At 39.3% G+C, this 23,304-nt stretch overlaps 2 protein-coding genes across 5 annotated transcripts in view; both read left to right on the forward strand.

The window, feature by feature from the left end:
• The first annotated feature begins 3,223 nt into the window (after positions 1 to 3,223).
• The window catches only part of si:busm1-57f23.1 (uncharacterized protein LOC368621 homolog), a 28,444-nt gene continuing 8,363 nt past the window's right edge, over positions 3,224 to 23,304 (forward strand). The window contains exons 1-2 of one of the 3 annotated variants that reach the window (XM_052524887.1): positions 3,224 to 3,429; positions 8,176 to 8,313. In XM_052524887.1, coding sequence (XP_052380847.1) covers positions 8,208 to 8,313 — 106 coding nt within the window. In that variant the 5' untranslated portion in view covers positions 3,224 to 3,429; positions 8,176 to 8,207. Of the gene's footprint in view, positions 3,430 to 7,850; positions 8,006 to 8,175; positions 8,314 to 23,304 lie in introns of those variants that run through there. The other 2 variants (XM_052524886.1, XM_052524885.1) reach the window with 2 other exon arrangements.
• LOC127931631 (uncharacterized) lies at positions 3,437 to 7,683 on the forward strand. Of its 2 annotated transcripts, none has more exons than XM_052524884.1 (2): positions 3,437 to 6,647; positions 6,704 to 7,683. In XM_052524884.1, exon 1 carries the CDS (start codon positions 3,921 to 3,923, stop codon positions 4,824 to 4,826), a length of 906 nt encoding a protein of 301 aa, XP_052380844.1. In that variant the 5' UTR covers positions 3,437 to 3,920; the 3' UTR covers positions 4,827 to 6,647; positions 6,704 to 7,683. The 2 variants fall into 2 exon arrangements, with proteins under 2 accessions (XP_052380844.1, XP_052380843.1); XM_052524883.1 differs by having other exon boundaries at positions 3,437 to 6,563; positions 6,620 to 7,683.

The raw sequence follows: 23,304 nt of genomic DNA on the forward strand, positions 1-23,304 counted from the left end.
CATCTTTCTGGTAAGAAGAGGGGCGGGGGCGTTATGCTTTATGGTTAACGTGACGTGGTGTGGCCACAACAACATACAGGAACTCAAGTCCTTCTGTTCACCTGATTTAGAATTCCTCACAATCAAATGTAGACCACATTATCTACCAAGGGAATTCTCTTCGTTTATAATCACAGCCGTGTATATTCCCCCACAAGCAGACACATCGATGGCTCTGAACGAACTTTATTTGACTCTTTGCAAACTGGAATCCATATATCCGGAGGCTGCATTCATTGTAGCTGGGGATTTTAACAAGGCTAATCTGAAAACAAGACTCCCTAAATTTGATCAGCATATCGTTTGCTCAACCAGGGCTGGAAAAACCTTGGATCATTGCGATTCCAACTACCGCGATGCATATAAGGCCCTGCCCCGCCCTCCTTTCAGAAAAGCTGACCACGAATCCATTTTGTTGATCCCTGCCTACAGACAGAAACTAAAACAAGAAGCTCCCGCGCTGAGGTCTGTTCAACGCTGGTCCGACCAATCTGATTCCACACTCCAAGACTGCTTCCATCACGTGGACTGGGATATGTTCTGTATTGCGTCAGACAACAACATTGACGAATACGCTGATTCGGTGTGCGAGTTCATTAGAACGTGTGTTGTAGATGTCGTTCCCATAGCAATGATTAAAACATTCCCAAACCAGAAACCATGGATTGATGCCAGCATTCGCGTGAAACTGAAAGCGCGAACCACTGCTTTTAATCAGGGCAAGGCGACTGGAAACATGACCAAATAGAAACAGTGTAACTATTCCCTCCGCAAGGCAATCAAACAAGCTAAGCGTCAGTATAGAGACAAAGTAGAATCTCAATTCAACGGCTCAGACACAAGAGGTATGTGGCAGGGTCTACAGTCAATCACGGATTACAAAAAGAAAACCAGCACCGTCACGGACCAGGATGTCTTGCTCCCAGGCAGACTAAATAACTTTTTTGCCCGCTTTGAGGACAATACAGTGCCACTGATACTGCCCGCAACTAAAACATGCGGACTCTCCTTCACTGCAGCCGACGTGAGGAAAACATTTAAACTTGTCAACCCTCGCAAGGCTGCAGGCCCAGGTGGCATCCCCAGCCGCGCCCTCAGAACATGCGCAGACCAGCTGGCTGGTGTGTTTACGGACATATTCAATCAATCCCTATCCCAGTCTGTTGTTCCCACATGCTTCAAGAGGGCCACCATTGTTCCTGTTCCCAAGAAAGCTAAGGTAACTGAGCTAAACGACTACCGCCCCGTAGCACTCACTTCCGTCATCATGAAGTGCTTTGAGAGACTAGTCAAGGACCATATCACCTCCACCCTACCTGACACCCTAGACCCACTCCAATTTGCTTACCGCCCAAATAGGTCCACAGACGATGCAATCTCAACCACACTGCACACTGCCCTAACCCATCTGGACAAGAGGAATACCTATGTGAGAATGCTGTTCATCGACTACAGCTCGGCATTTAACACCATAGTGCCCTCCAAGCTCGTCATCAAGCTCGAGACCCTGGGTCTCGACCCCGCCCTGTGCAACTGGGTACTGGACTTCCTGACGGGCCGCCCCCAGGTGGTGAGGGTAGGCAACAACATCTCCACCCCGCTGATCCTCAACACTGGGGCCCCACAAGGGTGCTTTCTGAGCCCTCTCCTGTACTCCCTGTTCACCCATGACTGCGTGGCCACGCACGCCCCCAACTCAATCATCAAGTTTGCGGACGACACAACAGTGGTAGGCTTGATTACCAACAACGACGAGACGGCCTACAGGGAGGAGGTGAGGGCCCTCGGAGTGTGGTGTCAGGAAAATAACCTCACACTCAACATCAACAAAACTAAGGAGATGATTGTGGACTTCAGGAAACAGCAGAGGGAACACCCCCCTATCCACAACGAGGGAACAGTAGTGGAGAGGGTAGTAAGTTTTAAGTTCCTTGGCGTACACATCACAGACAAACTGAATTGGTCCACCCACACAGACAGCATTGTGAAGAAGGCGCAACAGCGCCTCTTCAACCTCAGGAGGCTGAAGAAATTTGGCTTGTCACCAAAAGCACTCACAAACTTCTACAGATGCACAATCGAGAGCATCCTGTCGGGCTGTATCACCGCCTGGTACGGCAACTGCTCCGCCCACAACCGTAAGGCTCTCCAGAGGGTAGTGAGGTCTGCACAACGCATCACCGGGGGCAAACTACCTGCCCTCCAGGACACCTACACCACCCGATGTCACAGGAAGGCCATAAAGATCATCAAAGACAACAACCACCCGAGCCACTGCCTGTTCACCCCGCTATCATCCAGAAGGCGAGGTCAGTACAGATGCATCAAAGCTGGGACCGAGAGACTGAAAAGCAGCTTCTATCTCAAGGCCACCAGACTGTTAAACAGGCACCACTAACATTGAGTGGCTGCTGCCAACACACTGACTCAACTCTAGCCACTTTAATAATGGGAATTGATGGGAAATGATGTAAAATATATCACTAGCCTCTTTAAACAATGCTACCTAATATAATGTTCCCTACATTATTCATGTCATATGTATACGTATATACTGTACTCTATATCATCGACTGCATCGTTATGTAATACATGTATCACTAGCCACTTTAACTATGCCACTTTGTTTACATACTCATCTCATATGTATATACTGTACTCGATACCATCTACTGTATCTTGCCTATGCTGCTCTGTACCATCACTCATTCATATATCTTTATGTACATATTCTTTATCCCCTTACACTGTGTATAAGACAGTAGTTTTGGAATTGTTAGCTAGATTACTTGTTGGTTATTACTGCATTGTCGGAACTAGAAGCACAAGCATTTCGCTACACTCGCATTAACATCTGCTAACCATGTGACCAATAACATGTGTATGTGACAAATAAAATTTGATTTGATTTGATTTGACATTCAAAGTCAAGAAACCAGGCACCTACCCTTCTGATGCTCCCAGTATCTCATGTGTATTTTGCTGGTGAGCATTTCCTGGTCGACTGCCAACAGGTGAAGGCACAGCCACACGAAGCCAAGGTTGAGTTTCTGAGATCAAAAGGCCTTTGTTTTGGCTGTTTGATGAGAGGACACTTAAGCAAAGAATGTAAAAGAAGGATGACCTGTCAGAAATGTCAAAGAAAGCACCCCACTATCCTGCACATTGAAGGAAGATATAGATTTAGATCTCTGAAGGCAGATACGAGGGGTGTAGCAGTAAAGACGAAAGGAAGCCACTACATTCAAGTTAAAAAAACTCCGTGAAGGATTTCTATCGGAAGGAAATCTCCGGTTCAGACACACGCTGGATATTGTTCTATTTGTAATTGCATCCGGATCCTAAGGACAGCTCGCTTTGAAGGATTTGAACTCCTAGAATTCGCCAGCCGTGAGTAACCACTGCGAATGAATGAGCTGCCCTGTTCAATGCGATCATTTGATCATGCATATTATGGAAGCGCAAATGTGCTTTTAATTGGAATGTTTGATAAACTTGGGAATGGAATTCAAAACACAGCGTTGTGAAAACAATTAAGAAGTTTAAGTTTGGGAAACACTGAGATCCTACGCACAATGTAGCCTAATCGTATGTCTAATATTTGGCCTAACGTGGAAATGCAATGCATCAACGCAACGAATGCAATCTAAGGATCTGAAGATACTGCGTGTTTAAGCTTCATTAAAGGGACAACTTATAATGGGATGAAATGTTTAAAACGCATCTAAAATGCCGAACTTGCACATGTTCAATTCAAATGGGTCAATATGCTGAAATGGAGGACTGTGTTTTAAAGCATTAAAGGAGGTCTAAAGGGGCATTACGTTTAACAATCAAAAACCAACAACTGTATCATTGTAAATTGAGTGAACTAAAAGTGAATGATGGAGGATGAAATCCCAAATAAGACTCCACTGGAGAGGGCAGAGGAGCATCTAAATTCACTCTATGCAGCCCGGAGAGGCAAACTTGGAGTGTGTACACGCAAAATGAATGAAATAAAAGCCCTTCTTGTTGATGGAGGAAACATTGAAACTGTGGATGAGAGTCTTGAAGCATTCCATGCTGTTCTCAATGACTTTAAGAATGCTCATAATTCTGTGCTAGAGCTGGTCACAGAGGAGGAACACGAACAGGAGAGCATTAACTATTATCAACCAAGAATGAGAACTTATGAACATTTCCTGAAAGAGGTGGAAATATGGAAAAAAGCTGAAACCGAGCCACAAACGCTCATTGAACCACACGACAGCATTTCCAACGTGTCAAAAACATCAAGTAAAACAAAGTCTTCTAAAACTGCTTCCTCAGTGTCCTCTGCACGCCTAAAAGCTGAGGCAGAACGAGCAGCTCTACTAGCTTGCCAAGCATCATTACAGGACAAGCATGCATTGGAACTGGAGAAAGCTCAACTGGAACAACAGAAAGCTCAACTGGAACAACAGAAAGCTCAACTGAATGTTAGGATGGAAAAAATTACACTGGAAACGGACATAGCAGCATATAATGCCAAACTGAAGGTTCTGGAGAGTGTTGAGTCAACTTCTCAATCCCATTCTGTGGCAGTCCATTTTCTAAGCCAAGAAGATGGAATGAACTCTTATTTTGAGAACCAGGAACCCGAGGTCTATAAGGAACCTGAACCATCACCTGTTGAGTTTGCTGCATTAGGTGCAGTTCCAAAGACCCCACTACAAAGTTTTACAACAACCGACCACAAAGCCATCAAAACCTATTCAGAAAACAGTCATAAACCACACCCTTCAGCAGCCAACATCAAGGTCTAGCAATCAACACAGAATCAACACTGCGGGTATCAGCCATAATACCAGCCATGATAACCTCTCTACTGTTATGCAAAGGCAGAATGAAATTGCTGACCTCCTTGTACTACAGCACAAACAGGCCACACTCCCAGTTAGGGAGATACCTATGTTTGTCGGTGAACCTCTAAACTTTAGGCCATTTATGCGTGCATTTGAGCATGGAATAGAAGATAAGACAAGCAGCCACCAGGATAGGCTCTATTACCTGGAACAGTACACCTCTGTTCAGCCCAAGGATCTGGTCCGTAGTTGTCTGCATATGGAAGCCAGAAGAGTCTAGTCCTTTACATACATACACTCAATTTGGTAGCATTGCCTTTAAATTGTTTAACTTGGGTCAAACATTTTGGTTAGCCTTCCACAAGCTTCCCACAATAAGTTGGGTGAATTTTGGCCCATTCCTCCTGACAGAGCTGGTGTAACTGAGTCAGGTTTGTAGGCCTCCTTGCTCGCACATACTTTTTCAGTTCTGCCCACATATTTTCTATAAGATTGAGGTCAGGGCTTTGTGATGGCCACTCCCATACCTTGACTTTGTTGTCCTTCAATTTTGTCACAACTTTGGAAGTATGCTTGGGGTCATTGTTCATTTGGAAGACCCATTTGCGACCAAGCTTTAACTTCCTGACTGATGTCGTGAGATGTTGCTTCAATATGTCCACATCATTTTCCTCCCTCATGATGCCATCTATTTTGTGAAGTGCACCAGACCCTCCTGCAGAAAAACACCCCCACAACATGATGCTGCCACCCCCTTGCTTCACGGTTGGGATGGTGTTCTTGGGCTTGCAAGCCTCCCCCTTTTTCCTCCAAACATAATGATGGTCATTATGGTCAAACAGTTCTATTTTTGTATCATCAGACCAGCGGACATTTATCTAAAAAGTATAATCTTTGTCCCCATGTGCAGTTGCAAACCGTAGTCTGGCTTTTTTATGGTGGTTTTGGAGCAGTGGCTTCTTCCTTGCTGAGCGGCCTTTCAGGTTATGACGATATAGGACTCGTTTTACTGTGGATATAGATACTTTTGTGCCTGTTTCCTCCAGCATCTTCACAAGGTCCTTTGCTGTTGTTCTGGGATTAATTTGCACTTTTCGCACCAAAGTACGTTGATCTCTCGGAGACAGAACGCGTCTCCTTCCTGAGCGGTAAGACGGCTGCGTGGTCCCATGGTGTTTATACTTGCGTACTATTGTTTGTACAGATGAACGTGATACATTCAGGCATTTGGAAATTGCTCCCATGGATGAACCAGACGTGTGGAGGTCTACAATTTTTCTTGGCTGATTTCTTTTGATTTTCCCATGATGTCAAGCAAAGAGGCACTGAGTTTGAAAGTAGGCCTTGAAATACATCCACAGGTACACCTCCAATTGACTCAAATTATGTCAATTAGCCTATCAGAAGCTTCTAAAGCCATGACACAATTTTCTGGAATTTTACAAGCTGTTTAAAGGCACAGTGAACTTAGTGTATGTAAACAGTCAACTTAGTGTATGTAAACTACTGACCCACTGGAATTGTGATACATTGAATATTAAGTGAATTATTGTAACAGCTGTTGGAAGGAGGTGTGGACCAAAGCACAGCGTTGTTCATGATTTGTATTTGACTGAACACTAAAACACAACAACAACTTGAATAAACGAAACACTAAACAGTCCTGTAAAGTGCATAAACACTAAACAGTCCTGTAAGGTGCATAAACACTAAACAGTCCTGTAAAGTGCATAAACACTAAACAGTCCTGTAAGGTGCATAAACACTAAACAGTCCTGTAAGGTGCATAAACACTAAACAGTCCTGTAAGGTGCATAAACACTAAACAGTCATGTAAGGTGCATAAACACTAAACAGTCCTGTAAGGTGCATAAACACTAAACAGTCATGTAAGGTGCATAAACACTAAACAGAAAATAACTACCCACAAGACACAGGTGGGAAAAGGCTACCTAAGTATGGTTCTCAATCAGAGACAACGATAGACAGCTGCCTCTGATTGGGAACCACACCCGGCCAAACACACAGAAATAGAAAACATAGATCACAAAAAAAACATGCCCACCCCAAGTCACGCCCTGACAGAACCAAAATAGAGACATAAAAAGGATCTCTAAGGTCAGGGCGCGACAATTATAATTGAAATAAGCTGTCTGTAAACAATTGTTGGAAAAATGACTTGTGTCATGCACAAAATAGATGTCCTAACTGACTTGCCAAAACTATAGTTAATAACAAGAAATTTGTTGAAAAAACGAGTTTTAATGACTCCAACCTAAGTTTATGTAAACTTCCGACTTCAACTGTATATTTGAATTTATTCATTTATTATTATTATTATTTATTATTATCATTATTATTTATAGTTAACTTTCATTCAGAAATTACTTCATATTTCTGAGTTAGTCAGATATTAGTTTAGAAAGATTTGGGATCTAACTAGCTAGCATGCTACCAGCTAGATATTAGCTAGCTGCTTATGAAAGGTTGATAACTAGTTAATTTGACACCCAAAAAATCGTTCAAACTATTTGTCAATGTTTCTCAATTACTGTCGCTGGCTAATGAATTTGATCATGCTTTGTGATACAGCCAGTTTTCTGTTGTTTTAGTCCACACATGTTGGCCTGTCACCTACAGTAGAACATGAAGAACAGCATTGGTGAATGTAGGGTGTGTCAATATTTATATATATTTAGACTCTGCATCGTTGGGAAGGGCTAGTCAGTCAGTCCGTGATGGTAAAGTCTGTTGTATTCGGTGCATGTGACAAATACAATGTGATTTAGGTTCACATAGAAACATCCACACCTTTGAAAACCCCTACACACACAAAATACACACACCCACAAAATACACACCCACACAATACACACACCCACACAATACCCATCCACCCAATGCCCAGTCATCTATATTAAAGCCCTGCTGACTGGCATAATAACCACCCACCCAATGCCCAGTACTCAGTCATCTATATTAAAGCCCTGCTGACTGAGTACTCAGCTCTTACTGCTGTTACTGCCAGGAAGAGGGTGTGGACTTAACTGGCTGGTTAAACATTCCACTGCCTAAATACAGAACCCTTCCTTTCTCTCATTCAACAGCAAACTGACTCAGACCACAGAGGATAGCTACTGGTAATACAGCTGTCTCTGTGTCTCTCTCTGTCTCCGTGTCTCTCTCTCTGTCTCTGTCTCTCTCTCTGTCTCTCTCTCTCGCTCTCTCTCTCTCTCTGTCTCTCTCTCTCTCTCTCTCTCTCTGTCTCTGTCTCTGTGTCTCTCTCTCTGTCTCTGTTTCGAGCTAACAGCTTCATCTAACTCCCCAGGATACCATAACACCATGGCTCCCCAGTTGTTGCCGTTGTTGTCTCTGGTCTCAACTCTCTACCTGGTGGCCCAGGGACAGGAGCAGCCTCAACCCATAGAGGAGGAACCTATCACAGCGAGTAAGTACTGTGGACTAGCTTATCTTACCTTACTGTTATTTACCTCAGTTAATCCCTGTTCACTAACTGGTCCTACTGTGGGCTAGATTCCATTTTAAGATAATTCTGCATCCAATCCAAAGTTGTTGCTTTTTGTGTATGATAAACTCAAACTGCGTAATGTCTTTTAGTGTGTTGTGATCGTGTCTGTTTGAAGTTGTAACAATGCGTTATTTTTATTTTATTTATTTATTTCACCTTTATTTAACTAGGTAGGCTAGTTGAGAACACCTTTATTTAACCAGGTAGGCAAGTTGAGAACACCTTTATTTAACCAGGTAGGCAAGTTGAGAACACCTTTATTTAACCAGGTAGGTAAGTTGAGAACAAGTTCTCATTTACAATTGCGACCTGGCCAAGATAAAGCAAAGCAGTTCGACAGATACGACACAGAGTTACACATGGAGTAAAACAAACATACAGTCAATAATACAGTATAAACAAGTCTATATACAATGTGAGCAAATGAGCTGAAAAGGGAGGTAAAGGCAAAAAAGGCCATGGTGGCAAAGTAAATACAATGTAGCAAGTAAAACACTGGAATGGTAGTTTTGCAATGGAAGAATGTGCAAAGTAGAAATAAAAATAATGGGGTGCAAAGGAGCAAAATAAATTAATTAATTAAATACAGTAGGGAAAGAGGTAGTTGTTTGGGCTAAATTATAGGTGGGCTATGTACAGGTGCAGTAATCTGTGAGCTGCTCTGACAGTTGGTGCTTAAAGCTAGTGAGGGAGATAAGTGTTTCCAGTTTCAGAGATTTTTGTAGTTATGAATGATGCTATAGGAAATGTAACAGAAAACTTGACATTGGAATGATTGTGTACTTTACTAATGAACCCCAAACAGGCATGACATGGTTGAATTCCTTCATCCAAACCCAGTTCATTTGATGATTCATTAAAAATGTTGATGTCAACAGAACTAACAAGACATAGTGTGTTAAAAGTCTGCTTTGCTCTGGTGGACGTGAAACATTTAATGGGGCAATCTGGAATTGGTGCCAATTTGGACTTTAAGAAAAATATATAACAAACAATTGGTACATACATTTTTGGCCTCCACTTTTTTCGAATCCCCAAATCCCCAAATCTAAGGTGCTTAAAAAAAACTGTCTGTTGTCCAGACATGAATGAGTCTCAGAAATATCAGAGCAGTTGATGTCATATGTTGAGTTGGGCAGAAGGCAGAAGTGACTCAATTTGCGGCTGGTTATTTTCTCTTTTTACCGCAATATTTGACGCCATCCTGCCCACTCAGCACTCTGGTTCCTATGAGTCAGAGGAGTTGGACTGTGTTGTTGTTCTGTTTCTACTGACTGCTCCTACTTTAGTACAGGAGTTGGCTTCCTAACCTCACTGCTTGAAATGTCTCCAATCATGTTTTCCAAGCGTTACGTTTTCTTTAGTGTAATTGACTATGATGTCAAACGGGCAGTCACATGTGTTTGTGAGACAGAAGATCCTTGGTTCGAGCCCAGTAAGGGACAGGGAAAAAGAGGGAAACAATACCACAGCCTTGGGAAGTAGGGGTGCTGAGGGTGCTGGATTCCCCCAAAATATATCAACATTTAAAAAAAAACTAATGCTCTGGGGCCGTTACTAGTCCTGTATTAGAGTAGTACTAACCCTAACCCTTTACTAGTCCTGTATTAGAGTAGTACTAACCCTTTACTAGTCCTGTATTAGAGTAGTACTAACCCTTTACTAGTCCTGTATTAGAGTAGTACTAACCCTTTACTAGTCCTGTATTAGAGTAGTACTAACCCTTTACTAGTCCTGTATTAGAGTAGTACTAACCCTTTACTAGTCCTGTATTAGAGTAGTACTAACCCTTTACTAGTCCTGTATTAGAGTAGTACTAACCCTTTACTAGTCCTGTATTAGAGTAGTACTAACCCTTTACTAGTCCTGTATTAGAGTAGTACTAACCCTTTACTAGTCCTGTATTAGAGTAGTACTAACCCTTTAACCTGTATTAGAGTAGTACTAACCCTTACTAGTCCTGTATTAGAGTAGTACTAACCCTTTACTAGTCCTGTATTAGAGTAGTACTAACCCTTTACTAGTCCTGTATTAGAGTAGTACTAACCCTTTACTAGTCCTGTATTAGAGTAGTACTAACCCTTTACTAGTCCTGTATTAGAGTAGTACTAACCCTTTACTAGTCCTGTATTAGAGTAGTACTAACCCTTTACTAGTCCTGTATTAGAGTAGTACTAACTTTACTAGTCCTATTACCCTTTACTAGTCCTGTATTAGAGTAGTACTAACCCTTTACTAGTCCTGTATTAGAGTAGTACTAACCCTTTACTAGTCCTGTATTAGAGTAGTACTAACCCTTTACTAGTCCTGTATTAGAGTAGTACTAACCCTTTACTAGTCCTGTATTAGAGTAGTACTAACCCTTTACTAGTCCTGTATTAGAGTAGTACTAACCCTTTACTAGTCCTGTATTAGAGTAGTACTAACCCTTTACTAGTCCTGTATTAGAGTAGTACTAACCCTTTACTAGTCCTGTATTAGAGTAGTACTAACCCTTTACTAGTCCTGTATTAGAGTAGTACTAACCCTTTACTAGTCCTGTATTAGAGTAGTACTAACCCCCTTTACTAGTCCTGTATTAGAGTAGTACTAACCCTTTACTAGTCCTGTATTAGAGTAGTACTAACCCTAACCCTTTACTAGTCCTGTATTAGAGTAGTACTAACCCCTAACCCTTTACTAGTCCTGTATTAGAGTAGTAACCCTAACCCTTTACTAGTCCTGTATTAGAGTAGTACTAACCCTTTACTAGTCCTGTATTAGAGTAGTACTAACCCTTTTACTAGTCCTGTATTAGAGTAGTACTAACCCTTTACTAGTCCTGTATTAGAGTAGTACTAACCCTTTACTAGTCCTGTATTAGAGTAGTACTAACCCTTTACTAGTCCTGTATTAGAGTAGTACTAACCCTTTACTAGTCCTGTATTAGAGTAGTACTAACCCTAACCCTTTACTAGTCCTGTATTAGAGTAGTACTAACCCTTTACTAGTCCTGTATTAGAGTAGTACTAACCCTTTATTAGTCCTGTAACCCTTTACTAGTCCTGTATTAGAGTAGTACTAACCCTTTACTAGTCCTGTATTAGAGTAGTACTAACCCTTTACTAGTCCTGTATTAGAGTAGTACTAACCCTTTACTAGTCCTGTATTAGAGTAGTACTAACCCTTTACTAGTCCTGTATTAGAGTAGTACTAACCCTTTACTAGTCCTGTATTAGAGTAGTACTAACCCTTTACTAGTCCTGTATTAGAGTAGTACTAACCCTAACCTGTATTAGAGTAGTACTAACTTTACTAGTCCTGTATTAGAGTAGTACTAACCCTTTACTAGTCCTGTATTAGAGTAGTACTAACCCTTTACTAGTCCTGTATTAGAGTAGTACTAACCCTTTACTAGTCCTGTATTAGTCCTGTAGTAGTACTAACCCTTTACTAGTCCTGTATTAGAGTAGTACTAACCCTTTACTAGTCCTGTATTAGAGTAGTACTAACCCTTTACTAGTCCTGTATTAGAGTAGTACTAACCCTAACCCTTTACTAGTCCTGTATTAGAGTAGTACTAACCCTTTACTAGTCCTGTATTAGAGTAGTACTAACCCTTTACTAGTCCTGTATTAGAGTAGTACTAACCCTTTACTAGTCCTGTATTAGAGTAGTACTAACCCTTTACTAGTCCTGTATTAGAGTAGTACTAACCCTTTACTAGTCCTGTATTAGAGTAGTACTAACCCTTTACTAGTCCTGTATTAGAGTAGTACTAACCCTTTACTAGTCCTGTATTAGAGTAGTACTAACCCTTTACTAGTCCTGTATTAGAGTAGTACTAACCCTTTACTAGTCCTGTATTAGAGTAGTACTAACCCTTTACTAGTCCTGTATTAGAGTAGTACTAACCCTTTACTAGTCCTGTATTAGAGTAGTACTAACCCTTTACTAGTCCTGTATTAGAGTAGTACTAACCCTTTACTAGTCCTGTATTAGAGTAGTACTAACCCTTTACTAGTCCTGTATTAGAGTAGTACTAACCCTTTACTAGTCCTGTATTAGAGTAGTACTAACCCTTTACTAGTCCTGTATTAGAGTAGTACTAACCCTTTACTAGTCCTGTATTAGAGTAGTACTAACCCTTTACTAGTCCTGTATTAGAGTAGTACTAACCCTTTACTAGTCCTGTATTAGAGTAGTACTAACCCTTTACTAGTCCTGTATTACTAACCCTTTACTAGTCCTGTATTAGAGTACTAACCCTTTACTAGTCCTGTATTAGAGTAGTACTAACCCTTTACTAGTCCTGTATTAGAGTAGTACTAACCCTTTACTAGTCCTGTATTAGAGTAGTACTAACCCTTTACTAGTCCTGTATTAGAGTAGTACTAACCCTTTACTAGTCCTGTATTAGAGTAGTACTAACCCTAACCCTTTACTAGTCCTGTATTAGAGTAGTACTAACCCTTTACTAGTCCTGTATTAGAGTAGTACTAACCCTTTACTAGTCCTGTATTAGAGTAGTACTAACCCTTTACTAGTCCTGTATTAGAGTAGTACTAACCCTTTACTAGTCCTGTATTAGAGTAGTACTAACCCTTTACTAGTCCTGTATTAGAGTAGTACTAACCCTTTACTAGTCCTGTATTAGAGTAGTACTAACCCTTTACTAGTCCTGTATTAGAGTAGTACTAACCCTTTACTAGTCCTGTATTAGAGTAGTACTAACCCTTTACTAGTCCTGTATTAGTCCTGTAGTACTAACCCTAACCCTTTACTAGTCCTGTATTAGAGTAGTACTAACCCTTTACTAGTCCTGTATTAGAGTAGTACTAACCCTTTACTAGTCCTGTATTAGAGTAGTACTAACCCTTTACTAGTCCTGTATTAGAGTAGTACTAACCCTTTACTAGTCCTGTATTAGAGTAGTACTAACCCTTTACTAGTCCTGTATTAGAGTAGTACTAACCCTTTACTAGTCCTGTATTAGAGTAGTACTAACCCTTTACTAGTCCTGTATTAGAGTAGTACTAACCCTTTACTAGTCCTGTATTAGAGTAGTACTAACCCTTTACTAGTCCTGTATTAGAGTAGTACTAACCCTTTACTAGTCCTGTATTAGAGTAGTACTAACCCTTTACTAGTCCTGTATTAGAGTAGTACTAACCCTTTACTAGTCCTGTATTAGAGTAGTACTAACCCTTTACTAGTCCTGTATTAGAGTAGTACTAACCCTTTACTAGTCCTGTATTAGAGTAGTACTAACCCTTTACTAGTCCTGTATTAGAGTAGTACTAACCCTTTACTAGTCCTGTATTAGAGTAGTACTAACCCTTTACTAGTCCTGTATTAGAGTAGTACTAACCCTTTACTAGTCCTGTATTAGAGTAGTACTAACCCTTTACTAGTCCTGTATTAGAGTAGTACTAACCCCCTTTACTAGTCCTGTATTAGAGTAGTACTAACCCTTTACTAGTCCTGTATTAGAGTAGTACTTTTACTAGTCCTGTATTAGAGTAGTACTAACCCTTTACTAGTCCTGTATTAGAGTAGTACTAACCCTTTACTAGTCCTGTATTAGAGTAGTACTAACCCTTTACTAGTCCTGTATTAGAGTAGTACTAACCCTTTACTAGTCCTGTATTAGAGTAGTACTAACCCTTTACTAGTCCTGTATTAGAGTAGTACTAACCCTTTACTAGTCCTGTATTAGAGTAGTACTAACCCTTTACTAGTCCTGTATTAGAGTAGTACTAACCCTTTACTAGTCCTGTATTAGAGTAGTACTAACCCTTTACTAGTCCTGTATTAGAGTAGTACTAACCCTTTACTAGTCCTGTATTAGAGTAGTACTAACCCTAACCCTTTACTAGTCCTGTATTAGAGTAGTACTAACCCTTTACTAGTCCTGTATTAGAGTAGTACTAACCCTTTACTAGTCCTGTATTAGAGTAGTACTAACCCTTTACTAGTCCTGTATTAGAGTAGTACTAACCCTTTACTAGTCCTGTATTAGAGTAGTACTAACCCTTTACTAGTCCTGTATTAGAGTAGTACTAACCCCCTTTACTAGTCCTGTATTAGAGTAGTACTAACCCTTTACTAGTCCTGTATTAGAGTAGTACTAACCCTTTACTAGTCCTGTATTAGAGTAGTACTAACCCTTTACTAGTCCTGTATTAGAGTAGTACTAACCCTTTACTAGTCCTGTATTAGAGTAGTACTAACCCTTTACTAGTCCTGTATTAGAGTAGTACTAACCCTTTACTAGTCCTGTATTAGAGTAGTACTAACCCTTTACTAGTCCTGTATTAGAGTAGTACTAACCCTTTACTAGTCCTGTATTAGAGTAGTACTAACCCTTTACTAGTCCTGTATTAGAGTAGTACTAACCCTTTACTAGTCCTGTATTAGAGTAGTACTAACCCCCTTTACTAGTCCTGTATTAGAGTAGTACTAACCCTTTACTAGTCCTGTATTAGAGTAGTACTAACCCTTTACTAGTCCTGTATTAGAGTAGTACTAACCCTTTACTAGTCCTGTATTAGAGTAGTACTAACCCTTTACTAGTCCTGTATTAGAGTAGTACTAACCCTTTACTAGTCCTGTATTAGAGTAGTACTAACCCTTTACCCTAGTCCTGTATTAGAGTAGTACTAACCCTTTACTAGTCCTGTATTAGAGTAGTACTAACCCTTTACTAGTCCTGTATTAGAGTAGTACTAACCCTTTACTAGTCCTGTATTAGAGTAGTACTAACCCTTTACTAGTCCTGTATTAGAGTAGTACTAACCCTAACCCTTTACTAGTCCTGTATTAGAGTAGTACTAACCCTTTACTAGTCCTGTATTAGAGTAGTACTAACCCTTTACTAGTCCTGTATTAGAGTAGTACTAACCCTTTACTAGTCCTGTATTAGAGTAGTACTAACCCTTTACTAGTCCTGTATTACAGTAGTACTAACCCTTTACTAGTCCTGTATTAGAGTAGTACTAACCCTTTACTAGTCCTGTATTAGAGTAGTACTAACCCTTTACTAGTCCTGTATTAGAGTAGTACTAACCCTTTACTAGTCCTGTATTAGAGTAGTACTAACCCTTTACTAGTCCTGTATTAGAGTAGTACTAACCCTTTACTAGTCCTGTATTAGAGTAGTACTAACCCTTTACTAGTCCTGTATTAGAGTAGTACTAACCCTTTACTAGTCCTGTATTAGAGTAGTACTAACCCTTTACTAGTCCTGTATTAGAGTAGTACTAACCCCCTTTACTAGTCCTGTATTAGAGTAGTACTAACCCTTTACTAGTCCTGTATTAGAGTAGTACTAACCCTTTACTAGTCCTGTATTAGAGTAGTACTAACCCTTTACTAGTCCTGTATTAGAGTAGTACTAACCCTTTACTAACCCTTTACTAGTCCTGTATTAGAGTAGTACTAACCCTTTACTAGTCCTGTATTAGAGTAGTACTAACCCTTTACTAGTCCTGTATTAGAGTAGTACTAACCCTTTACTAGTCCTGTATTAGAGTAGTACTAACCCTTTACTAGTCCTGTATTAGAGTAGTACTAACCCTTTACTAGTCCTGTATTAGAGTACTAACCTAACCCTTTACTAGTCCTGTATTAGAGTAGTACTAACCCTTTACTAGTCCTGTATTAGAGTAGTACTAACCCTTTACTAGTCCTGTATTAGAGTAGTACTAACCCTTTACTAGTCCTGTATTAGAGTAGTACTAACCCTTTACTAGTCCTGTATTAGAGTAGTACTAACCCTTTACTAGTCCTGTATTAGAGTAGTACTAACCCTTTACTAGTCCTGTATTAGAGTAGTACTAACCCTTTACTAGTCCTGTATTAGAGTAGTACTAACCCTTTACTAGTCCTGTATTAGAGTAGTACTAACCCTTTACCCTAGTCCTGTATTAGAGTAGTACTAACCCTTTACTAGTCCTGTATTAGAGTAGTACTAACCCTTTACTAGTCCTGTATTAGAGTAGTACTAACCCTAACCCTTTACTAGTCCTGTATTAGAGTAGTACTAACCCTTTACTAGTCCTGTATTAGAGTAGTACTAACCCTTTACTAGTCCTGTATTAGAGTAGTACTAACCTAACCCTTTACTAGTCCTGTATTAGAGTAGTACTAACCCTTTACTAGTCCTGTATTAGAGTAGTACTAACCCTTTACTAGTCCTGTATTAGAGTAGTACTAACCCTTTACTAGTCCTGTATTAGAGTAGTACTAACCCTTTACTAGTCCTGTATTAGAGTAGTACTAACCCTTTACTAGTCCTGTATTAGAGTAGTACTAACCCTTTACTAGTCCTGTATTAGAGTAGTACTAACCCTTTACTAGTCCTGTATTAGAGTAGTACTAACCCTTTACTAGTCCTGTATTAGAGTAGTACTAACCCTTTACTAGTCCTGTATTAGAGTAGTACTAACCCTTTACTAGTCCTGTATTAGAGTAGTACTAACCCTTTACTAGTCCTGTATTAGAGTAGTACTAACCCTTTACTAGTCCTGTATTAGAGTAGTACTAACCCTTTACTAGTCCTGTATTAGAGTAGTACTAACCCTTTACTAGTCCTGTATTAGAGTAGTACTAACCCTTTACTAGTCCTGTATTAGAGTAGTACTAACCCTTTACTAGTCCTGTATTAGAGTAGTACTAACCCTTTACTAGTCCTGTATTAGAGTAGTACTAACCCTAACCCTTTACTAGTCCTGTATTAGAGTAGTACTAACCCTTTACTAGTCCTGTATTAGAGTAGTACTAACCCTTTACTAGTCCTGTATTAGAGTAGTACTAACCCTTTACTAGTCCTGTATTAGAGTAGTACTAACCCTTTACTAGTCCTGTATTAGAGTAGTACTAACCCTTTACTAGTCCTGTATTAGAGTAGTACTAACCCTTTACTAGTCCTGTATTAGAGTAGTACTAACCCTTTACTAGTCCTGTATTAGAGTAGTACTAACCCTTTACTAGTCCTGTATTAGAGTAGTACTAACCCTTTACTAGTCCTGTATTAGAGTAGTACTAACCCTTTACTAGTCCTGTATTAGAGTAGTACTAACCCTTTACTAGTCCTGTATTAGAGTAGTACTAACCCTTTACTAGTCCTGTATTAGAGTAGTACTAACCCTTTACTAGTCCTGTATTAGAGTAGTACTAACCCTTTACTAGTCCTGTATTAGAGTAGTACTAACCCTTTACTAGTCCTGTATTAGAGTACTAACCTAACCCTTTACTAGTCCTGTATTAGAGTAGTACTAACCCTAACCCTTTACTAGTCCTGTATTAGAGTAGTACTAACCCCCTTTACTAGTCCTGTATTAGAGTAGTACTAACCCTTTACTAGTCCTGTATTAGAGTAGTACTAACCCTTTACTAGTCCTGTATTAGAGTAGTACTAACCCCCTTTACTAGTCCTGTATTAGAGTAGTACTAACCCTTTACTAGTCCTGTATTAGAGTAGTACTAACCCTTTACTAGTCCTGTATTTACTAACCCTTTACTAGTCCTGTATTAGAGTAGTACTAACCCTTTACTAGTCCTGTATTAGAGTAGTACTAACCCTTTACTAGTCCTGTATTAGAGTAGTACTAACCCCCTTTACTAGTCCTGTATTAGAGTAGTACTAACCCTTTACTAGTCCTGTATTAGAGTAGTACTAACCCCCTTTACTAGTCCTGTATTAGAGTAGTACTAACCCTTTACTAGTCCTGTATTAGAGTAGTACTAACCCTTTACTAGTCCTGTATTAGATTAGAGTAGTACTAACCCCAACCCTTTACTAGTCCTGTATTAGAGTAGTACTAACCCTAACCCTTTACTAGTCCTGTATTAGAGTAGTACTAACCCTTTACTAGTCCTGTATTAGAGTAGTACTAACCCTTTACTAGTCCTGTATTAGAGTAGTACTAACCCTAACCCTTTACTAGTCCTGTATTAGAGTAGTACTAACCCTTTACTAGTCCTGTATTAGTACTAACCCTTTACTAGTCCTGTATTAGAGTAGTACTAACCCTTTACTAGTCCTGTATTAGAGTAGTACTAACCCTTTACTAGTCCTGTATTAGAGTAGTACTAACCCTTTACTAGTCCTGTATTAGAGTAGTACTAACCCTTTACTAGTCCTGTATTAGAGTAGTACTAACCCTTTACTAGTCCTGTATTAGAGTAGTACTAACCCTTTACTAGTCCTGTATTAGAGTAGTACTAACCCTTTACTAGTCCTGTATTAGAGTAGTACTAACCCTAATTACTAGTCCTGTATTAGAGTAGTACTAACCCTAACCCTTTACTAGTCCTGTATTAGAGTAGTACTAACCCTTTACTAGTCCTGTATTAGAGTAGTACTAACCCTTTACTAGTCCTGTATTAGAGTAGTACTAACCCTTTACTAGTCCTGTATTAGAGTAGTACTAACCCTAACCCTTTACTAGTCCTGTATTAGAGTAGTACTAACCCTTTACTAGTCCTGTATTAGAGTAGTACTAACCCTTTACTAGTCCTGTATTAGAGTAGTACTAACCCTTTACTAGTCCTGTATTAGAGTAGTACTAACCCTTTACTAGTCCTGTATTAGAGTAGTACTAACCCTAACCCTTTACTAGTCCTGTATTAGAGTAGTACTAACCCTTTACTAGTCCTGTATTAGAGTAGTACTAACCCTAACCCTTTACTAGTCCTGTATTAGAGTAGTACTAACCCTTTACTAGTCCTGTATTAGAGTAGTACTAACCCTAACCCTTTACTAGTCCTGTATTAGAGTAGTACTAACCCTTTACTAGTCCTGTATTAGAGTAGTACTAACCCTTTACTAGTCCTGTATTAGAGTAGTACTAACCCTTTACTAGTCCTGTATTAGAGTAGTACTAACCCTTTACTAGTCCTGTATTAGAGTAGTACTAACCCTTTACTAGTCCTGTATTAGAGTAGTACTAACCCTTTACTAGTCCTGTATTAGAGTAGTACTAACCCTTTACTAGTCCTGTATTAGAGTAGTACTAACCCTTTACTAGTCCTGTATTAGAGTAGTACTAACCCTTTACTAGTCCTGTATTAGAGTAGTACTAACCCTTTACTAGTCCTGTATTAGAGTAGTACTAACCCTAACCCTTTACTAGTCCTGTATTAGAGTAGTACTAACCCTTTACTAGTCCTGTATTAGAGTAGTACTAACCCTTTACTAGTCCTGTATTAGAGTAGTACTAACCCTTTACTAGTCCTGTATTAGAGTAGTACTAACCCTTTACTAGTCCTGTATTAGAGTAGTACTAACCCTTTACTAGTCCTGTATTAGAGTAGTACTAACCCTTTACTAGTCCTGTATTAGAGTAGTACTAACCCTTTACTAGTCCTGTATTAGAGTAGTACTAACCCTTTACTAGTCCTGTATTAGAGTAGTACTAACCCTTTACTAGTCCTGTATTAGAGTAGTACTAACCCTTTACTAGTCCTGTATTAGAGTAGTACTAACCCTTTACTAGTCCTGTATTAGAGTAGTACTAACCCTTTACTAGTCCTGTATTACAGTAGTACTAACCCTTTACTAGTCCTGTATTAGAGTAGTACTAACCCTTTACTAGTCCTGTATTAGAGTACTACTAACCCTAACCCTTTACTAGTCCTGTATTAGAGTAGTACTAACCCTTTACTAGTCCTGTATTAGAGTAGTACTAACCCTTTACTAGTCCTGTATTAGAGTAGTACTAACCCTTTACTAGTCCTGTATTAGAGTAGTACTAACCCTTTACTAGTCCTGTATTAGAGTAGTACTAACCCTTTACTAGTCCTGTATTAGAGTAGTACTAACCCTTTACTAGTCCTGTATTAGAGTAGTACTAACCCTTTACTAGTCCTGTATTAGAGTAGTACTAACCCTTTACTAGTCCTGTATTAGAGTAGTACTAACCCTTTACTAGTCCTGTATTAGAGTAGTACTAACCCTTTACTAGTCCTGTATTAGAGTAGTACTAACCCTTTACTAGTCCTGTATTAGAGTAGTACTAACCCTAACCCTTTACTAGTCCTGTATTAGAGTAGTACTAACCCTTTACTAGTCCTGTATTAGAGTAGTACTAACCCTTTACTAGTCCTGTATTAGAGTAGTACTAACCCTAACCCTTTACTAGTCCTGTATTAGAGTAGTACTAACCCTTTACTAGTCCTGTATTAGAGTAGTACTAACCCTTTACTAGTCCTGTATTAGAGTAGTACTAACCCTTTACTAGTCCTGTATTAGAGTAGTACTAACCCTTTACTAGTCCTGTATTAGAGTAGTACTAACCCTTTACTAGTCCTGTATTAGAGTAGTACTAACCCTTTACTAGTCCTGTATTAGAGTAGTACTAACCCTAACCCTTTACTAGTCCTGTATTAGAGTAGTACTAACCCTTTACTAGTCCTGTATTAGAGTAGTACTAACCCTAACCCTTTACTAGTCCTGTATTAGAGTAGTACTAACCCTTTACTAGTCCTGTATTAGAGTAGTACTAACCCTTTACTAGTCCTGTATTAGAGTAGTACTAACCCTTTACTAGTCCTGTATTAGAGTAGTACTAACCCTTTACTAGTCCTGTATTAGAGTAGTACTAACCCTTTACTAGTCCTGTATTAGAGTAGTACTAACCCTTTACTAGTCCTGTATTAGAGTAGTAACCCTAACCCTTTACTAGTCCTGTATTAGAGTAGTACTAACCCTAACCCTTTACTAGTCCTGTATTAGAGTAGTACTAACCCTTTACTTGTCCTGTATTAGAGTAGTACTAACCCTTTACTAGTCCTGTATTAGAGTAGTACTAACCCTTTACTAGTCCTGTATTAGAGTAGTACTAACCCTTTACTAGTCCTGTATTAGAGTAGTACTAACCCTTTACTAGTCCTGTATTAGAGTAGTACTAACCCTAACCCTTTACTAGTCCTGTATTAGAGTAGTACTAACCCTAACCCTTTACTAGTCCTGTATTAGAGTAGTACTAACCCTTTACTAGTCCTGTATTAGAGTAGTACTAACCCTTTACTAGTCCTGTATTAGAGTAGTACTAACCCTTTACTAGTCCTGTATTAGAGTAGTACTAACCCTTTACTAGTCCTGTATTAGAGTAGTACTAACCCTTTACTAGTCCTGTATTAGAGTAGTACTAACCTGTATTAGAGTAGTACTAACCCTTTACTAGTCCTGTATTAGAGTAGTACTAACCCTTTACTAGTCCTGTATTAGAGTAGTACTAACCCTTTACTAGTCCTGTATTAGAGTAGTACTAACCCTTTACTAGTCCTGTATTAGAGTAGTACTAACCCTTTACTAGTCCTGTATTAGAGTAGTACTAACCCTTTACTAGTCCTGTATTAGAGTAGTACTAACCCTTTACTAGTCCTGTATTAGAGTAGTACTAACCCTTTACTAGTCCTGTATTAGAGTAGTACTAACCCTTTACTAGTCCTGTATTAGAGTAGTACTAACCCTTTACTAGTCCTGTATTAGAGTAGTACTAACCCTTTACTAGTCCTGTATTAGAGTAGTACTAACCCTTTACTAGTCCTGTATTAGAGTAGTACTAACCCTAACCCTTTACTAGTCCTGTATTAGAGTAGTACTAACCCTTTACTAGTCCTGTATTAGAGTAGTACTAACCCTTTACTAGTCCTGTATTAGAGTAGTACTAACCCTTTACTAGTCCTGTATTAGAGTAGTACTAACCCTAACCCTTTACTAGTCCTGTATTAGAGTAGTACTAACCCTTTACTAGTCCTGTATTAGAGTAGTACTAACCCTAACCCTTTACTAGTCCTGTATTAGAGTAGTACTAACCCTTTACTAGTCCTGTATTAGAGTAGTACTAACCCTTTACTAGTCCTGTATTAGAGTAGTACTAACCCTTTACTAGTCCTGTATTAGAGTAGTACTAACCCTTTACTAGTCCTGTATTAGAGTAGTACTAACCCTAACCCTTTACTAGTCCTGTATTAGAGTAGTACTAACCCTTTACTAGTCCTGTATTAGAGTAGTACTAACCCTAACCCTTTACTAGTCCTGTATTAGAGTAGTACTAACCCTTTACTAGTCCTGTATTAGAGTAGTACTAACCCTTTACTAGTCCTGTATTAGAGTAGTACTAACCCTTTACTAGTCCTGTATTAGAGTAGTACTAACCCTTTACTAGTCCTGTATTAGAGTAGTACTAACCCTTTACTAGTCCTGTATTAGAGTAGTACTAACCCTAACCCTTTACTAGTCCTGTATTAGAGTAGTACTAACCCTTTACTAGTCCTGTATTAGAGTAGTACTAACCCTAACCCTTTACTAGTCCTGTATTAGAGTAGTACTAACCCTTTACTAGTCCTGTATTAGAGTAGTACTAACCCTTTACTAGTCCTGTATTAGAGTAGTACTAACCCTTTACTAGTCCTGTATTAGAGTAGTACTAACCCTTTACTAGTCCTGTATTAGAGTAGTACTAACCCTTTACTAGTCCTGTATTAGAGTAGTACTAACCCTTTACTAGTCCTGTATTAGAGTAGTACTAACCCTTTACTAGTCCTGTATTAGAGTAGTACTAACCCTTACTAGTCCTGTATTAGAGTAGTACTAACCCTTTACTAGTCCTGTATTAGAGTAGTACTAACCCTTTACTAGTCCTGTATTAGAGTAGTACTAACCCTTTATTAGTCCTGTATTAGAGTAGTACTAACCCTTTACTAGTCCTGTATTAGAGTAGTACTAACCCTTTACTAGTCCTGTATTAGAGTAGTACTAACCCTTTACTAGTCCTGTATTAGAGTAGTACTAACCCTTTACTAGTCCTGTATTAGAGTAGTACTAACCCTTTACTAGTCCTGTATTAGAGTAGTACTAACCCTTTACTAGTCCTGTATTAGAGTAGTACTAACCCTAACCCTTTACTAGTCCTGTATTAG

The sequence above is a fragment of the Oncorhynchus keta genome, chromosome 9 (assembly GCF_023373465.1).
Source record: "Oncorhynchus keta strain PuntledgeMale-10-30-2019 chromosome 9, Oket_V2, whole genome shotgun sequence".
In the NCBI taxonomy this organism is placed as follows: Eukaryota; Metazoa; Chordata; class Actinopteri; order Salmoniformes; family Salmonidae; genus Oncorhynchus; species Oncorhynchus keta.

What these genes read in the sequence shown, in the direction of transcription:
- LOC127931631 (XM_052524884.1), top strand. Translation starts at nt 3,921, where the DNA reads ATGATGGAGGATGAAATCCCAAATAAGACTCCACTGGAGAGGGCAGAG.